Below are 18,533 nucleotides of genomic sequence, written 5' to 3' on the forward strand. Positions count from 1 at the left end.
GTTCTGGCAAACTTGTTTCTTTTTGTGTTTTAATTAGTGACTTACAGGATTTCATGATGCATAGAAAATTTAACATATGTAGGGACCATTATATTGTGTCCAAGGGTAGCAAGCCTCATTTATTCAAGTGTCCCTGCAAAGTGGGCACCCTACAGTTTTTCATCCTAATAAATAAAATACAAAGCCTAACATTTAATTCTATTTACCTTTCCCATTGCCAGGTAATCGAGGCCATCAGAACAGTTGAAGACAACACACTGCACAGCCAAAGCTTTAGCTAAATCTTTGGTGGTCTCTGTTTTACCTGTTCCTGCTGGACCCTCTGGGGCCCCACCAAGATTTAAATAAAAAGCTCCAATCTAAGGAACAGAAATAGTTTATGGAAATTATTAGTACTTCATTCATATGAAATTATTCTGAATGAAAGTCTTACTTTAAATTGCATTAGATAAATAAAATGACTGTATGAAACTAAAAGAAAAAGTACATTTATATATTATGCAAATCTAAAAATAATCTGAAATTTACTTATGGCTTAGAAATAGAGACAAGAGAAATGAATTTTCCCTAAAAGAGAATTTAGTTTTATACATTATGATCATGACCATGATTAGTTACTCGAACTTTATTGAATCCAGTCTTTCAGGTCTTGTTTAGATACATCTTTCACACCAGACTTCAAGCAATTAGTTTACTCTTTTCTACCTCCACTTCTACTTTAATATACTTTTTCCTTTTTTCTTTTTCTTTCCTACCCTGTCCCCCTCTGTTGCATTTGTACTCCTCACAGTATATCATTTTGGTATGCATGGTAATTTTCCATTGTCAGGTTAGTTGATGATAGAACAGTACAAAGATAAACACCTCTAGCAGGAGCAGGGAGACTAAAAAGTTGCTAAACTCCTACTAGCCTTAGGAAAGCTATGATCACAAGTGGTTCCTTCTCCATTTCATTTAACAACTACAGGGCATAAGAAATGGATTTCGTGTTCTCGTAACCTAGAAAGCGACGAAACCTAAACAGGGAAGTTTTTCTGTACATATTTTAAAAATCACATTCACAACAAAACAATCCACTAAAATTTAAGTCATGTTGATGGGCTGTCCAGATTTGCTACTGTAGCTCAATTTCATTTTCAATAATCTATAGAAATTATGATCTTTGAAAATTGCCTTTTACAGAAATAGCAGTCTCACAACAACTGAAAGCCCTAAAAGTATGGCTATAATGAACAATGCAAAAAATAACATACTACAGCAAATATGGTATTTAGTACCACTTATTGTTGAGATCATACCAAGGTGCGATAACACCTGTCTGTTAGAGGAGTAATGACAAGGCGTGGTGAGTTTCCAAGGTATTCATAAGCATATTTTACATTGCAATTAATGATGCAGACACGAACGTTCTCAGATTCCCAGTAATACCGTAGTTGTGCAAGCCACTGAAAGTCTGTTTCACTCTGTACACCTGATAAATGCATAATTAAAAGTAAAAGAAGTTTTAGATAACTGGATTTTCTATTAGATTTAAATTTAAAACAACTTTGAAATTATTACTGTTTCTGTTCGCATCCAAATACTCACATACATTTGATGCTCACGTCTTAAAACCGTGGTGTTTTATGCAGCAAAATCAGATTGGTTAGCTATTTTTGATTAATTCAGCATTATGGAATTAAAGACACACAGAAAGAAAAATATTTTTAAAAGAGAAGTACCACTTCGAATCATTTCCATGACGACATCTCTAGCATGAACATCAATAGTAACCAAGGCACCCAGTGTAGTCCTTGTTTGCTTTGAAAGTTTTCCTCTTACCAGTTCTACGATATCACTAAGTTGAAGCTGAAGTGTATTATAGTAATCCTTTAACCCCTGGGAAAAACAAAGGTAATTATGAAACTGAGTATATGACAGCTTCAAGTGTTCCAGACTTCTTCACAGTAACTAAATACCTTAATGGAGATTGCTTATTAAACCTATATATTCATACATCATCTTTTTTTTTTTTTTTTGCATCAACTTTTCTCTCAATCACAGTTTTTCATGTATGTTCCAAAACTACATTTTAATCCAGGCTTGCTCTAAACAAGAGTATTCAAGTACCTGAATCAAAGGTATAAATCACTTTACAGATATTCATGCATATCAAACTCATATGCTGATGTTTTATCAAATTTAATTTTGATTGTAGAAAGAGAAGATTTAACTAGGCAAAATACATCAGCTGAAATGAAAAATGAATAAAAATTTAAAAATAAAATAAAATATGCATTACATAGTACCTCTGGTCCATTGCAAAGAACTTCATGTACCTCACTTGTCCAGAACATTTGAGACACACACAAAACTACTTGTCCAGGCCACTCCAGAACCCAACTTTTTCTCTCTGTCTCTAGATATGCCTGAAAGAGATAAATACAGTGTACCAATACAGTGTCAGTGCATACTTAAATAATGGGGTATTGCTGGATGAAAAGCTCAACAAGAGCTGGCAATGTGCACCTGCAGCCCAGAAAGCCAGCTGTATCCTGGCCTGCATCAAAAGAAGTGCAGCTAGCGGGTTGAAGGAGGTCATTCTCCCCCTCTGCTCCACTCTCATGAGACCCCACCTGGAGCCCTGCATTCAGCTCTGCAGCCCCCAGCACAGGAAGGATGTGGACCTGTTAGGGTGAGTCCAGAGGAGGGCCACGAGGATGATCAGATGGCTGGAGCTTCTCTCCTATGAAGAAGGCTGATGGAGTTGGTGTTGTTCACCTTGGACAAATGAAGGCTCCTGGGAGACCTTAGTGGCCTACCAGTACTTGAAAGTGGGCCTACAAGAAAACTGAAGAGGGACTCTTCAGCGGGGAGTGTAACAACAGACAAGGGGTAATGGCTTTAAAGTAAAAGACTGTAGATTTAGATTAAATATAAGGAAAAAATGCTTTACTATGGGGGTCCTGAGGTGCAGGAACAGACTGCCCAGGAAAGTTGTGGATGCCCCATCTCTGGAATTGTTCAAGGCCAGGTTAGATGGGACTTTGGGCAACCTGGTTTGGTGGGAGGTGTCCCTGCTGACAGCAGGGGGCTTGTGACTAGATGATCTTTAAGGTCTCATCCAAATCAAACCATTCTATGTTTTTTTTGTATTTTTGTATTTTGTATTTTGTATTTTGTATTTTTATAATACAGAAGCATATATTGTGATCCTATTAACATTCTTTGCTGAAAACAATCTATTCTTTTTTTCCAAGTCCAAATTATCTTTTAAATGCCTTCTTCCCTTTAGATTTGCAATTTGTTATCAAATAATTTTTAAGATTCATGTACTTCTCTTTCCATATTATATAAATACTCCGGTAAATGATTTTCTTTTAGGAGGGAGCAAGCATATTGTAAATGTTTTATTTATTTCTAACTTCTAGTTAAATAAAAAATGCTAAATAATTCATTAACTTCAAATTATATATCCTAGAAACACCGTATTGCTGTGAATCTTTAAAAAAAAAAGAAAAAAGATTAAATCCACTGTTACAGGAAAACAACTTAATTCTTATTCAAAGTAAACTCTTACTTAACTCACTATAAATGCAAGTCATGTTAACTCGTTCCTGGTGCCTTAACTTCATCTATATGAACACTTGTGATCAGTAAGAATTTTAGGAAGCCAAGAGACATCCTTAAAATAAAGGTCTATTTCTCTTTGTGCCATTGTTATTAAATTATTACAAAAAACATACTACAAAATCCATACCATTCTTGACTTAGCAATAACATCATGTACACTCTTCAGCATAATATCTTCTACTTGAATTAACCACTTCTCCACTGCACCTCGAGCTTCAGTAGTAGAAATCTTTGAAATCAGTTCAACACATTCTCCTTCGGAACTATACATTGCTTTAATATCCAGATTGGGAAGGAAATGTAGCTTAGCAATGCCTTCAAAACACTTCTTCAAGTGAGGCTGAACTCGGAGAGGATCTTTAGTCTCTGATAGGATCTCCAACATTTCATCGTTAGACAAGAAAAAGAAGCTAGAAAAAGATTGAGAACAAAAAAAAAAAAGAGTAAAAAAAAAAACGTAAAAAAAAAGAAAGGAAGCTAACTGAATTATCAAGCTACTTTAAAGGCCGACCTTACTGAACAACAATATAAATGTTCAAAACTTTTGTTTTTGAAATAGCCTAAGCACATCGTACCGGGGAAAGAAGAGACGCTTTTTCTCAAGATAAGCATTAAGCCCTTTCATGATTTTGTCAAGAAGCTCATTACAGTTCTGAAGCTTCCCCAACAACCCTAGCAAGGAAGTAGCAACAAGAACCTGTAATAACAAACACATGCAAACTGTAAGTTATAAATAAGATACTTTGCACAGCAAAAGTTGCTCAACTAAGGTACAACATTGTTTTATTCCTAGAAAGCCTAGGCAGCTAACGTAGCTGATCATCGTATATTCTATAAACAAAAACAATGCCAAAAAGAAACAGAGAAACTACTGTTTCTTTTTAATACAGTCTTTCTTCCTTACCTTTGGGTCTTTGGCACAATATTTCATAATATCCTTCCAGTTTTTATCAACAGTCTGAAAGAGACGCCCCTCTTCTGGCATCTGTTGCATGATATCCTCAGAAGAAAAAATGGGTTCCAAATAAAGCCATTGTGCTTGCACTTTCAGCCATTCATCAATTATCTCCTGAATTTGAATTAGGCGATTTTCCCATTCCTTAATAAATATTTAAAGAATGTTACATGGATATTTCCACGCAAATAGTATTAAAGAGAATAATTAGAGGAAAAGAGGACACTGTGATGCTCTAGTTCCCAAGAAGGAAATTAAACAAAACTGTCTAGCAGTCTGCAAAATAATGGAAAAATATTTAGGAGTATTTAGGTTCTTTCACTTATATAGATGGCCAAAGGAGTTCAGAAATTTAATATATCTGGAAATGAATTTCCCAAAATGCAGTTATCACTTCAGTGTTACGATCTTTTAATAACTTACTGGTTCAGTAACACCCTGGAGGTTACCAGTGACAAATTATATTCCATCTCCCACAGCAAGGAGCTCTTGGTTTGCAGCTGAATTATAGTAGGGACAAGCATACCAGAAAGATCACTAGATCAGAGGACCAATCCAGCCAGACCAGTATCCTGTCTCAAAAGTAGACAATAGCTGATGACTCTGGAAGAGGCTGTCTGTAAAGGATAAGTACCCTTTACAGGATTATTACATGTTAACTGGCCCTGCCTGAATCACCTGTTTCTAAACAAATAGAAGGAATTAGAGAGGGTAACTGCATAGCAAATTGACCACCTTCTCTCCTGACAGCAGACAAAGCATTAGCACCACAAAGACTACTCTATCTCTGCAAATAGACAAGCAGCTGTAAATTGATCCCATCATTGTTCTGAGGCCTGATGTAAAAAAAAAAAAAAAAAAAAGAAAAATTTTCCCAGCCCTCCAAAAGTTTCCCTGCCCAAAAGTAAACACTATAGTTCAAAATTTGATTCCAAAACTCAAGGACTACATCACTAAATGTCGATTATTTGAACAATAATGAAATCTTACTTTGAAGATATTAAGAAGCAAAGTTAAAGACCATAAATGAAACAGCAGTTTTCAAAGTATGTGAACCAAAGTTTTTTTGGTTGCACTTGTATCTGAATGGCAAAAGAGAGGAACCAAAACTTGAGATGTAGAGGGAACTGCAACACTGAGAAATAATGTAGGAAGGACTTAAATGAACTCCAAAGAATCTTGCTGAAGAAACAATAATGCATTTCACTAACATCAAATAATAATATTGTAACACTGTTGGCTTACTCTTGCATTACAGTTATTAGGCAAATCAAAATGGAAAAAAAAGTATGTTTTTCTCATCATACTCTGATTTCTTTGTCAAATGGTTTAATGAAAGGCGATCCCCTCATTGTCTGAGTTTTCACAATCTGATCATCGAGAATGGCTTGAATCTCATCCACTGCAGACAGAATGTGAACACCAGTTTCACGATACACAGTCATATTGAAGGAAATCGAATCCCAGGTTTCCATCATGGCATGCATTGCTTTTTCTAAGGAAAATTCCTACCATATGAAAAGAAAATAATTTATTCTACTTACTTTATTATTTTTTTCAGGTTGATTAATTCAGTACATAATCTTACTGAGCTGAATAAACTATTTTGATCTAACAGCATAAGTTATTTTTAATGTTTTTCTTAGTAATTCACTTTCTAGTGCATAGAAAGCAGTACCCTCAGGAAATACAAAGAACGTAACGTGAAAGAAAAATGTTTACACACTCACAGATATCTTTTAATGGGCCAAAGTCTCACCAAATCTCTTTAATATAAGAGCAAAGGCAAAAAGTCTAGCAGGTCATAAAAGCCAGCACAAAGTGACCTGACATTATATTTGTCACTATCAAATCTCCATGCTTACCTTACTCGCACCCACACTTATAGCTTCAAATTCTTCCAAATAAGGGGCTAGATTCTGCTTTAAAACTTTTCTCAGGGTAGTTCCAGAGTCTGGTGTTAAATCATATCCTACTATATTTGACATCTGCTGCCAATGCCGAGTTCGCATGCCAGGGTTACAAAAGACATTCACAGTGGGAATATTCTCCTAATTGAGGAAAAAACATTTATAACATAAACATTGCAATGTGCATTATTTCTCAACTTTTTTCTCATCCTTGTTTTGCATTTAAAATTCTGTTGCAGTAGCTGATGACATGAAAAGTCTTTTCTGAAAAGTGCAGACATATCCATTCCATTCCTAAATAATTGCATTAAATTACTGGAGAAGAAATATAATACTATGAAGCAAAGGTCTTGGCAAGAAAGTGAAAAGGAACAAAATTTCAACTATGTTATGTTAAATCAGACTTCTACTTAATATAATACATGGTCCCAGGTCAAAATTCTTAACTACATTCTTAAATGTTTCCCTGAATCCCCAAAACACTTTTCCCCTGTATGCATTCACTCTTTAACTGTCCACATCCCTAAAACTGCTAAAAAATCTACAATCCTATTAAAATAAATGTGACAGTACAATATAGGCATGGTGATTCGGAGCTCTGGCTCTCTCTATCACAATAGGAAGAAGAAATAACTTACAGAGGATACTTCAGGGTGCTTAGGTTCAAGCATTTTTCTTTAGTTTCCCGTGACTAGATTTAGATGTCCACAAACACAGAGTAGCAAAAGAGTAAATCCTTGTACACTAGTTCATCTAGGGTCTAATCAATGCAAGTTTAACAGACATTCTTAAAAAAAATTGCATAGCCATAACTATTACTCAAACAAGCAGTAGCTTTCTGGTATCTGGCCTTCCTTTTGAGGCCCTGCTGGACGGAATGGAAGAGGAAAGGTTTTGCCCTCCTGCGTCTCTGAACATTTGTGTGAGATCAGAAGAAATTTGGCCCTGGTGCACCATCCAACTTACTAGAAGAGTTAGTAGTTCTAAATGAGTTTTACTTGTATGAAACATCAATATCCTAACTTAAAGAGGAAAACTCTGACACTGCAGCATTTACCCATACTGAGTAATTAATTTAGGATTTGTCCCTTAGCATTAAATATTAATGACCCTCGCCATTTTATTTTTACCTTAAAGTCTTTAATCTGCTCAAGAACTGAAGAACACATTGTAAGAGTTGGATTTGCCTTTATTTCTTCTCCTTTCTTCTCTTCTACAGTTCTGTGTTGTGATGTCTTTTTCAACTCCTGCTGAATTTTCTTCTGTTTTTGTTGGAAGAGTTTTGACATTTTGTATATCTCTCGAGAAAAATCATCAACCTCAGCCTCCATGCTTTCCCCATTTAGTTCCAAAAAGGCACCATCCATCCATCTGAGAAAAAAACCAAGTTAAAAAACAGAATAGAAAACGTACTCCACAAACATTTAACATTTTGTTTTGCAACACAAATGAGTCAGATTAATTTAATAGTTATTTACATGAGAGTAAAGCTCTTGTTTCCAGTTACCATCATTTTACACAAAATTCTAACGCACTACTAAGGGTGGCTTGATCATGCTCTTCTGTGTATTTCTGTCCTGCTCTCAAAAAAGATTAATACTGTTTAGTTTTATTGAAAGAATGCAAGAACTGGTAAGAAATCTCACTTAATTTAGAGTCATATTACAATTTTTGTCGTAATATCTAACCACTGGAGAGCAACATAATCATCTGAGCACATCTACATGGCACTTTGGAAGGACATTAGATAAATTATGGTTTTCATTACATGCAGACTGTGACCTTCCTAATTAAACTTCTTCCTCTTCTGGCATACAAAATGGCTCATACCTAACCATGTTTTTTGTTCCAATACATTTCTTTAGCAGAACATGTCTTATTTATAGACTTACCAGTGTGACCAATACAGTTAGAATCCAATATGAAATACACTTATTTGTATTGCATTTAAAAAAAAACCACAGATGTTTTCTAACTGAATTAAAAACAACAACCCTAATATATAAACTATAGTACCATTAAACTTGGATTTCTAGCAACTGATAAAAGCTTACAAGAAAACAAATGGCATGTTCTATATCTGACACGAACAAAAATAGCATGAGTATTTTGTCCACTCTCCCTCATTTACCCTCAAGTATATAATATTGAAATACCTCTTCTGTGTTTGCTGCCATTTCAGTATAAGTTGGAAGAGTTTCTGATATGGTTCAATATCAACTTTTAAGTTGCTGAGGAGTGGGAAGTCACTCAATTTCCACTTGAACAGAGTCTCTTCTTTATTAATATGAGCTACTGTTTCATCTGCCTCTTGTATGCGTTTCTGTAATGCTCTCAGGTCAGCTACATACTGAAATCAAATAATTGAATGTCTTGAGAAATAACTAAGCTATACTCTGAACAGCTATCAAAATAAAGCATCAAAACATAGTAAGTCTTCGTATTTTTGTCTGTTGACTCCCCCAGGGGTAGAGAGGCCTTGCAGAGAAATCTTGATAGAGTGCTGGGCAATCACCAGACATATGAAATTTAAGAACAAATGCTGGATTCTGCTCCTGGCATATTTGGTTTGTTCAGCCCAGAGCAGAGCAGGCTGAGGGGAGGCCTCATGGCAGCCTGCAGCTTCCTCCCAAGGGGAAGGAACCTATCAGCTAATTTAAGCACAATTTTATAGTAAACTTTCATTTGAGTCAAATGTTATTACCAGTATAGCCCAAGAAAACAGACAGGTGGGGGTAGAGCTTTTAATGAGTTTTGACATTGTGGCAAGAGGGTAATACACTTTGTAGTTCACATTTGCTAACAGAATTGATTACTTAATTCTAAATTCCTTCCAGGACCCCTGTGTTTTAAACATACAGAACATTTCTATCCATTTCACGCTAAATGCTGGTCATACCTGTTGCATGCAGTCCAGTTCTGAGTATTCTTCAAATTCTGTTACAGAATGTGTCAGCTTTTCTAATTCCACCATCAGTTTCTCAGACTTCTGTATTAATTCTTGTTCTCCTTTACTTTTGGACTCTTCAATCATCTACAAAACAGGTAATTGTTTTTATAGTAAAAAGCAATGCAGAAGCGGTTGTAAATCCCCACAATAATTAACATACACAGTGCTGTCTAAATTAAATATTTAGCACAGGCAGGAAATAAATGATACAGATAAGTTATTACCCTTAAAATAAACACATTTCTTGATGAGTTGCTTCCTGTATGTCCCATTTAAGTGTGTGCAGCCTCTGTATGGTAATGTGGAACCCGTACCTCAACAATCATAGCACTTAGAATTGCATGAAGGACTCCTTCAGAAAAAGATAGGGAAGCTCCAATTGCTACAGCACAGGGTAAATGTTGACACCATAAAGACCAGATGTATTACAGCAAAGAATAAAGAGATTCTCATCTTTAGGATTCAATGCTTTATTGCCAAAAAAGGAGACATCTACAGTTGTTGAAGGCCAATGCTATCCCACATGTATCTACTGCTATAAAAGGCAGAAATTATAGAACACAAGAAAACTCTAAAGCACAGGATCTGCACAAAAGTGGGTTACTTTTAAGGTATCAACTAAGAAATCAATCTCTGCAAAGGAGATCTGCTAAGACAAGAATACTACCGCCACACAAAAATTGTGAAGGACAAACAGAACTTCTCCAGGGGAACCAGTCCTTTTCAACTGCATTACAGTATGATTGGCAGCAGTTTTAAACTGAAAGAGGGTAGATTTAGATTGGATATAAGGACAAAATTTTCCGCAATGAAGGTGGTGAGACACCTCAACAGGTTGCACAGAAAAGTTGTGGGTACCCAATGACTGGAAATGTTCACAGTTGGTTTGGACAGGATTTTCAGCAACCTGATCTAGTGAAAGATCCCATTCAGCAGGGAGGTTGGGCTAGATGAATTTTAAGGGTCCGTTCTATGATGCTGGGATTCTATGAGGAATGGACTTATAGCAGTATAAAATTCAAACTTGCAGACTCGTGAAGATCTGTTGTAAAAATATTCTTTTCCTTAAGTTCTAGCATAATGCAAGTTGCCAGATAGTCAGCTACCGAGAGATACACTTCTGAGGGACTCCCATTAATAAGTCAGATACACTCTGTAGCAACATTTTCATTAAAATAATTTGAACAAGCGTCATGAATTCTCTGTGTACAAGTATAAAATTAATTCCACTCATTTGGGGGGGGGGGGGGTGTTACATTAATGTAAAATATTTTGTTTGCATGTTATCAGACAATCTCACTGTCTGGGTATATTTTAAGTTAGAGATATATTCAATATCCTTGGACATATTCTGTAGTATGGAAATCAAACATAGCGGAAGAGAAATCCTCAACTGTGATATTTAAAAGGTATTGCTATTTTTATAAAAAATGTTAAATGCCATTTCTAAAAGTCATTAATAAATCCAAGGACAAATTCTACACAATTACTACATAGAGAAAAAAGAACACCAAAAGGCTTGACTTACTATATCTTAGCCAGAGAGAAAGAATGCTAGCAAGACAAATGTAGACCAGAGGAAGAAAAAAAAAAAAGAAAAAAAAAGTAATCTAATAATCTAATGTTCTCTTTGTAACTGTAGATGTCGTGTATTTTCTATTAGTGATAGCTACCTAAGTAACACAATTCCTACCGTTCATTACTAACAAATGTTATTAAGGGCTGGCAGTTATATTTTCAGTAACAGTCAATTGCATTGTAGTAATTTTTTACATTCCTATGAATTACGTAGTATTGAGCACAAACAAATTAAGATATTAGGATTTGTTGAGTGTTTTAAGCTGCAATGACAATTTTCTGCATTTTTAAATTACTCCAAAAAGCCCTCTTTTGATATAAAAACCTGGAAATGCATTATTTAAGCTCTTCAAAATGAGTAAGGTTCATGTTATATGTACAGATATATCTAGCTGCTGAAAAAATAAATAGCTCAAGAAAAGTGAAAAATCTAACAAGTCAAAATATACCATAAACAAAGAAAATACCCTTACATTATCATGTTCATCAAAAATAGGGTCAATCTTCTTTGGCCATAGAAGAACTGTTGCATTCAGTGCAATGTCTTCAGGAGCAAATAAAAAAACATCTAAGAAGTAATTCATTTGCCAACAGCACTCCTATAATAGACATATCACAGAACTTTATGTATCATAGGCCTATTTAAGACACAAGGTAGGAAAAAAATGATCTACAATGATGCAATAGGAATCTACATTTCATGGACTTCTCAGAATTTAGAGCTATGTCAGGCAATTGAATATGAACATTCAAAATATGTAAAAAGTTACTCAAATCCCTGCCCCCTTCATGAACTTCTTTCTCTAAATATGACTTCTGTGACCACTTAATATAAGTGTGAAATCTTCAGATATCATTTTATAACATTATGCAACATAAATATGTTATCCTTAAAGCCGTATTACCAAACCAGAAAATCTGATGCACATCATCCTCATGTATAATAAAGCACAGAGGTTCTTATCCAATAATGTTTTTGGCTGACACACACCTTACACGATTTTCCAGGTTTGTTCTCCAAGCACACATGTGGTACTAGTGCTAACGTATCATCATTTATGTTCTGCTCAAATAGCAAATTGCTTCTTGTGTGTTCAAAGCCATGATTTATTATACATAAAATTATCTTTACTTTTAAAGTAATAATTTTAAAATTATCTTTGCTTTTACAGAAATAGATTTTTTAAGCAGCCCTGAAATAGCTTTCTAGGCACAACCAATAACCTGAATGCCTTTCAGTCTGCTTTATTTTATCAAAAGCTGCATTTCCTCACTGATGTGCAGAACACATGGGAATGCGGAATCACAAGCCTAGGTTGTTTCTCAAAGAAAGGCATATGTCAAAGAATGAGCAGAACTTTCCACTTTAATATGAAGCAACACTGAGGGTACAGTTTATTAATACACGCAATAAGACTAGACTAAATTCTCTGCACTCCAGAATGAATTCTGTATTTGTATACACCAGCACGTTTGGTAAAAAATAAGAATGAAAGAATAGTCATTTACCTTGATCCTTAGCAAGAGGTCCTGAACACCTTTGGTTTTGACCTCCTTTATGTAAGCTATTGTTTCCATCATTTCCTCTGTGGTCTCAGGAACTTTTAATGCACGTTCTTTAATTGTTTCAAATTCTCTACATATCCTATAAATTAATTTTTACATAAATTATCAATTTTTTAATATTTTAGTTTGGCTTTTTAAAGATTTTAAAGACTTAAAGATTTTAAAAAACTTTTTAAGATTTTAGTTCAGCTTGAATAGAACTAAAGTTCAAATCACTGTCTTTTAAGTATTACCCCTGTACAGCTCCATTACTTTATGAAATTAAATATATGAAATTAAATAGAGAATATGAACAAGTAAGCCTAGCAAAATACTATTTATTAACTTACAATAATAGGTTTGTTTGAATTTGGGGTATTCTTTTGCAACAAATGCTTCAATTATTTTTCATAAGTATGTAAAGTACTTAAGTAACTTAAGCACAGTATCATTAGCACACACTCAAACACATCCCTAGTACATATTCTTTCATTCTGCTAATATGGAATCACTGTAAAACAGGACTATAATTTGTCCATTTTAACTGAACAATTTAATATGACTTCACTAATGATCTAATCTATACCTGCAAGTTAACCATTAGAATCCATTAGTATTACTATCTAGCATTATCTATGAAAGCCTAGAGGTATCTATCATGTAATACAAGAATCCATCCAGTCTTTGACAGTGCTGTACTACTGTATTTCACACTTAAAAAGCCGTAGTAGTAATGAAGCCCTTTGATCTTTTAGCTCTCCCATTATCCAAGCTTAATAATAATTTCCTGTACTAGTTTTTAAGCCTAGAGCAGAGGAAAAAATGCATCAGCTGGAGCAACTTCCATGAAATTTTTACTTAGCCAAGAGCCTTCATTAAAAAGAGTATGGTATTTTTGCATTTCTTCTAAATATTTCCACTATGGATTTAGCACACATAACGTTCACAAACAGAAAATTCTACTTACTTTTCATTTTCCTCTCTGTAATTTGCAACTATTTTGTCCATCAACATTTTTGCAAAGGTGTTTGCACTACTAGCCAAACCTTGCTTTAAATCCTCACAATTCAAACAGATCATTGGAAAATAAGCCATCTCTGGTAAACTCAAGATTTCCTTCTCGAGGGTGAAGAATTCATCTATGAACTTCAAAAGAACATTAGATTTTACATTGCAGGGCTGTTATTTAAATAGTTGGCTAAATGAAAAAGTATTACACATCCGAGAAAATAAATACTCATTTTTTCTATTTACCACATACACTTCTACAGAAAGAAAAAGCTTATTTTGTACATTTGGAGGCAGTCAACATGACTTTTAGCTAAAGGCTGAATACCTGTTATTCTCTGATCCCTTTTTATTACTGCTATACATACAGTAAATATTACTTACAAAATGTAGAAATAAAAACTTACAGCAGTGTATTCACCAAAACTGTGTTGTTCTGCTTCAAATCTTTCTACACGTGCCTGTGCAGTTCCATCCACAAGCCAGCCATACTTTTCAACTGCAATTTGAGAAATACACATTTTATAACACACTGTACAGTAAGTTACTTATTTCAAAGTAACACAGCCATTATTTAAACATACTCTTTTATCACTCACCATAGTTTTCAAAATATTCCTTTGGACCTTCTAAGTTGCCTTTGATAGAGCTTTTCAGTGTAGATGCGGCCCATGATATGACGTGAGTAGGAAGCTCAGTGTCCAGACAAGTAGTGTCTCCCGCTAGCCAAGAATGTACTGTTTGGACATTCTAATAGAAGTGCAACTTCTGATTATTTAATTTAAATATAAAAGCAATACAGGGATACATTTATTTTAAAAGTAAAATGCAATCTCCAGAAGACACTATATCAGAAAAGTATGAGACCCTAATCACAATTAAGGCCAGGCACGTGACACGGACCTAGAACAACTCCTCCAGATTCAAGAAGCTTAACAAGAAACATGTAAGATGGACAAAAATTAACTACATTATCCAATCTTACATAAATTGGAATTCTGTCCTACATGCAAAATAACACAACTAAATCCAAAACACTTTTCTGAAAGTGCTATCACATATGATTAAAGGCCAATACTCAGTTTGCAGGGATACACTTAAAAGCCACTAGAAAAGGCTTGCCTTCCCTGCGTCACAGATTGGTTCCTATAATATAAATCCTTAGGTATTGTATATACTAGTTGTTTGGTGCCTTTTTTTTTTTTTTTAAGCAAGGCATATCAACTCTGATTTTCTTTGTTTTTCTTTGTGGATCTTAATTATTAATGCAAGTTTATGGTAAATCATCACACATAAATAAGGTGTTAGAGATATTTCTATGCAAAATATTAGTTCACAGTATACACTGCAAAACTACTTGATTTTCAGTGTTAAAAAGACATGCCTTAAAAAATACATAAATAAATTGTTAAGTGTGTCTATTTGTATTTAAAGCACCTCCAGGTTTTCTAAACATACAAAAGAAAAAAAAATATATAAAAGGTTATCTTCTAGCTAGCTTTCCTTCCTGGTTAAGTTTTCAGACTGATTTCTATTCAATGAACAGACCGACTATTCATTTGTGGACATATACACAGTTTTGCAGTTTAAAACAGCAGACTAAAACAACCAGTAGCAAATGTGCCAATTTTTCATGAACAAGGAATAGCAAAATGAGTTTCAGAGCCTAGAGTTCTGCTGAGCATCACGATTCATTATAAGACCTGCAGAATCCTCAGGGAAAATAATTATCAGGAGATGCATTCTGCTTCTCATTACCATCATAGTCGTCATCCTAAATTACTAATATCTACACATGCTGAGCTGCTTAGCACTTACATATTTAAATAAAGATAAAAGCATACCTGGAGAGTCTGTCCTATACGATTCACTATAAACAGAATTGCTTCTTCCAGGTCTTGGAAGCTTGGATAAAATTCCATTTTTTTTTCATCAAGAATCAGTTCCATCTTAAATAAAGGCAGACGACTTCTGTCTTCAGGATCAAAAAGTTTCACAAATGCTTCAACATTTCTTCTCAAGAATTCTTTCAGCTAGATCATAAAACATATCTCCTATTACTAGTTGAAAGAACAGGGAGCCCCATCCCACCTTCCCTTCATTCAGTAAATCAGGTTTTCCATTCGTTGTAGTACTTTTGGCCTGATTCATAGATAGCTGAAGTAGTATGAATCTTTCTGATGACTTCAGTGGGTATTAGTCTCAACCCTTTAAGAGCGCAAACTAATAAACATGTACACAAACACTTCAGTAAAGTCCATGCATCTATTCTTGCTACAAAAGTAAGTCTATTAGTAATATGTGCCTTAAATATAAATGAAATAAATGGAATGCATTTTCCTCTAAATGCGGTGGTGGTTTTTTTGGTGTTTGTTTTTTCTGTTTGGTTTTTGATGTGCTGTGTTTTTTTTAATATGACAATAATTTGATTAGAATATTTTCCTTTATTTTTCTACAGAGTAAATAAAGGTTTGATCCTAAAAATGTCTGCCTTCTTGAAATGCTGAACTTAGATATTCCCACTGATTATTATATTCATAAACAGAACAATGTAAACAACAGATGCTTCAAGTTAACTTGATGTTAAAGGACTGTTAATTTTCGGTAAACTCAAAACCCCCCTACACTTCACATGAAGTTAATCACAAGGAGGAAGCATATTTACCTGATTAATCATGAGCGTAGCCACACAGTTGTAAAAAGAGTCAACCTGATCTAAGTTTATACTATTCAATGCCTCCTTCTGAGCGAAGAGGCTGATAACTCTTTGATACCATGTATTCAGTATCTTCTCTTCTGCTTTTGAACAGCATAAAGAGACATCGGTCTTTAAAGATTCACAGTCAATTGGCCCCTTCAATCTACAAAAGAAAATTGCAGCCTACTGTATACAGAAAATAGTAAAAAAAAAAGGAGTGAAGCAATACTAATGTTATACTGTATTAGAAACACATTCTTTCTTAGCAGTAAGCAGAGTGGGAACCTAAGTACCACTTCTGCAGTCTTAAAAGAAAAAAAACAATACCTCAAACCTTAGAAAATGAAGAACAGTTACCAGAAAAAAAATGAGGTAAAGACAATGAAGTTCCAAGATTAAAAATAAAATTCAATAACTGATGAAAAATAGTAAGAATAAGAAATATGATCCACTTAAACCAGAGTTTCATGGAGATCATGGCATTGACATTAACTAAATAATGAGTGGACCTTAACAGAATTACAGATAAAACATCAACCGAAACAGCTGATATTACCAGAAATTTAAGGGCAAGTAAAATATTTATGCTTAGAAGAAAAGTTAAATTAAATGTGTGACAACACAAAGTTGTGACAACACAACACTATGATTCTATGAGCACAAAGTAACCTGCTCAAAGAACTTTAAATGACAGATTGAACAAATTTATTATAGAAAAAAGCCCCAAAACACAGTAAGTAATAGAAATGCACAAACTCTTTTGTTTACCAGCTTCAAAAATCTATCGGTTAATAATTCACCAAAACAGACTTTACCTGAAACTTGAAAAATCCGCTATAAGAAAGGTAGAAAATGCTGAATAACCAAAATCCAGTAAAGTTTTCATTGTGGGGTGAAGAATATGCAAGTTAGAAAGGATCCGATTTTTTGCGTGGATAAAACTGTTATGCCATGGTCTAGAAAAATTTAGGCCCCTGAATAAACAAACAAACAAACAAACACAAGTGGAGTTCAAGTAATACTCGAGTAAAACATTCTTACAGATAAACAAAAGTATCAAAAACCTTATTCATGAAAACAAACATTTACTTAAGTGCCATACATACATCCTCAGTATAATGCTGTGGAAGCCATAATCTGTCTAATCATCCATGATTTTATACTCCAGAGTATTTTCAAATCACCTGCTCCTCCAGAAGCTCTATCAATGTAAACTTCAAACTTCAATAAACTGCTAACAGGAAGTATTTATCATCAACGTTTAGGTGGCAGATGTTCTAATGTTCCAGAAATTGTACAATTCAGATAATTATATTCTGTCTACCTCAATTCCTCTTCTACTTTGCATTTGGTCTCAAGGTTTCACCCCATAGCACCAAGGCCAAATGAAACCTTGGCACTGGATGCAGTTTCAGCATGTTAACCTACTGCATGATGTTGCTGCCTGTGGGTAAAGTGTCCTGCCTGGACACACTTCATTCCAGAAGCAACTTTAGTATCTAGGCTCTCAGGGCTGGAAGTCTCATTTGCACTCATTGGTTCTACTCAGTGTAACTGTAGCAAAAGCATTAAAACATTGTCAACTTTGTAATTCTGAACTTCAGATATAAAATCCACTATGAACAGAAAAAAACACCTCATTAAGGGTCTCCAGGATTAATATTATACCATAACTCTGTTCATGCAGCTCAATTAGAATTTCTCACACGCAACCGAGTGTTTTGCCTATGGGTAATTTGCTAATTTAATCCACTCACAAAGGTGATAAAGGCAAAGGTGCCTCCTCTTCGTATTCAAGCCCTTTTACATCTGGCTTAATAAGAACACTTCGCACTACGAAGAAAAAAAGTAAAAATCAATAAATGTATGAGCATGTTCAATAGGCACTGTACTTCCTCTGTCATTCTCCATGTTGGCCTACACACGTAATGGGATGGAAAGGTAACTGTACATCCAAGTCTGCAAAAAATCATTCTCCCAAAGGTAGCTCAAAATCACAGCTTTTGAAAATACCCATACAGAATCAGGTGGCTAACTTCCAGCCACTCTGTCCCTTATTCACTAGATAAACTAGTATTTAAATAATCAGGTATTAATGGCATTTTTTTTACATATAAATATAGTGGGATACTATAATTATCCCACTGATGACATTATAAAGTTGGTCACAGTTTAAATTGTTGATCTTTTTAATTGGTGTTTTAAAAAAGATCAACCCTTCACTAAAATATTGACAAAAAATGGCTAAATTTTAGTTTTCAGATATTAAAGATGTAA

The 18,533-nt window shown here is 34.5% G+C and overlaps 1 protein-coding gene across 3 annotated transcripts in view; it reads right to left on the bottom strand.

Annotated features, from left to right (window-relative positions):
* DNAH12 (dynein axonemal heavy chain 12) overlaps positions 1 to 18,533 on the bottom strand; it is a gene marked incomplete at its 3' end in the record, with an annotated part of 68,468 nt that overhangs the window by 43,855 nt on the left and 6,080 nt on the right. For 2 of the 3 annotated variants that reach the window (XM_083795237.1, XM_083795236.1), the window contains 21 exons: positions 18,014 to 18,089; positions 17,072 to 17,230; positions 16,224 to 16,419; positions 15,403 to 15,591; positions 14,158 to 14,308; positions 13,966 to 14,057; positions 13,518 to 13,696; positions 12,515 to 12,650; positions 11,479 to 11,604; positions 9,377 to 9,511; positions 8,634 to 8,827; positions 7,608 to 7,848; positions 6,433 to 6,618; positions 5,875 to 6,075; positions 4,517 to 4,711; positions 4,188 to 4,309; positions 3,740 to 4,022; positions 2,289 to 2,408; positions 1,722 to 1,878; positions 1,299 to 1,471; positions 207 to 359 (listed from right to left, as the gene is read on the bottom strand). In XM_083795237.1, coding sequence (XP_083651363.1) covers positions 207 to 359; positions 1,299 to 1,471; positions 1,722 to 1,878; positions 2,289 to 2,408; positions 3,740 to 4,022; positions 4,188 to 4,309; positions 4,517 to 4,711; positions 5,875 to 6,075; positions 6,433 to 6,618; positions 7,608 to 7,848; positions 8,634 to 8,827; positions 9,377 to 9,511; positions 11,479 to 11,604; positions 12,515 to 12,650; positions 13,518 to 13,696; positions 13,966 to 14,057; positions 14,158 to 14,308; positions 15,403 to 15,591; positions 16,224 to 16,419; positions 17,072 to 17,230; positions 18,014 to 18,089 — 3,464 coding nt within the window. Of the gene's footprint in view, positions 1 to 206; positions 360 to 1,298; positions 1,472 to 1,721; positions 1,879 to 2,288; positions 2,409 to 3,739; positions 4,023 to 4,187; positions 4,310 to 4,516; positions 4,712 to 5,874; positions 6,076 to 6,432; positions 6,619 to 7,607; positions 7,849 to 8,633; positions 8,828 to 9,376; positions 9,512 to 11,478; positions 11,605 to 12,514; positions 12,651 to 13,517; positions 13,697 to 13,965; positions 14,058 to 14,157; positions 14,309 to 15,402; positions 15,592 to 16,223; positions 16,420 to 17,071; positions 17,231 to 17,362; positions 17,984 to 18,013; positions 18,090 to 18,533 lie in introns of those variants that run through there. The other variant, XM_083795238.1, reaches the window with a different exon arrangement.

This window comes from Anser anser, assembly GCF_964211835.1.
Source record: "Anser anser genome assembly, chromosome: 12".
In the NCBI taxonomy this organism is placed as follows: Eukaryota; Metazoa; Chordata; class Aves; order Anseriformes; family Anatidae; genus Anser; species Anser anser.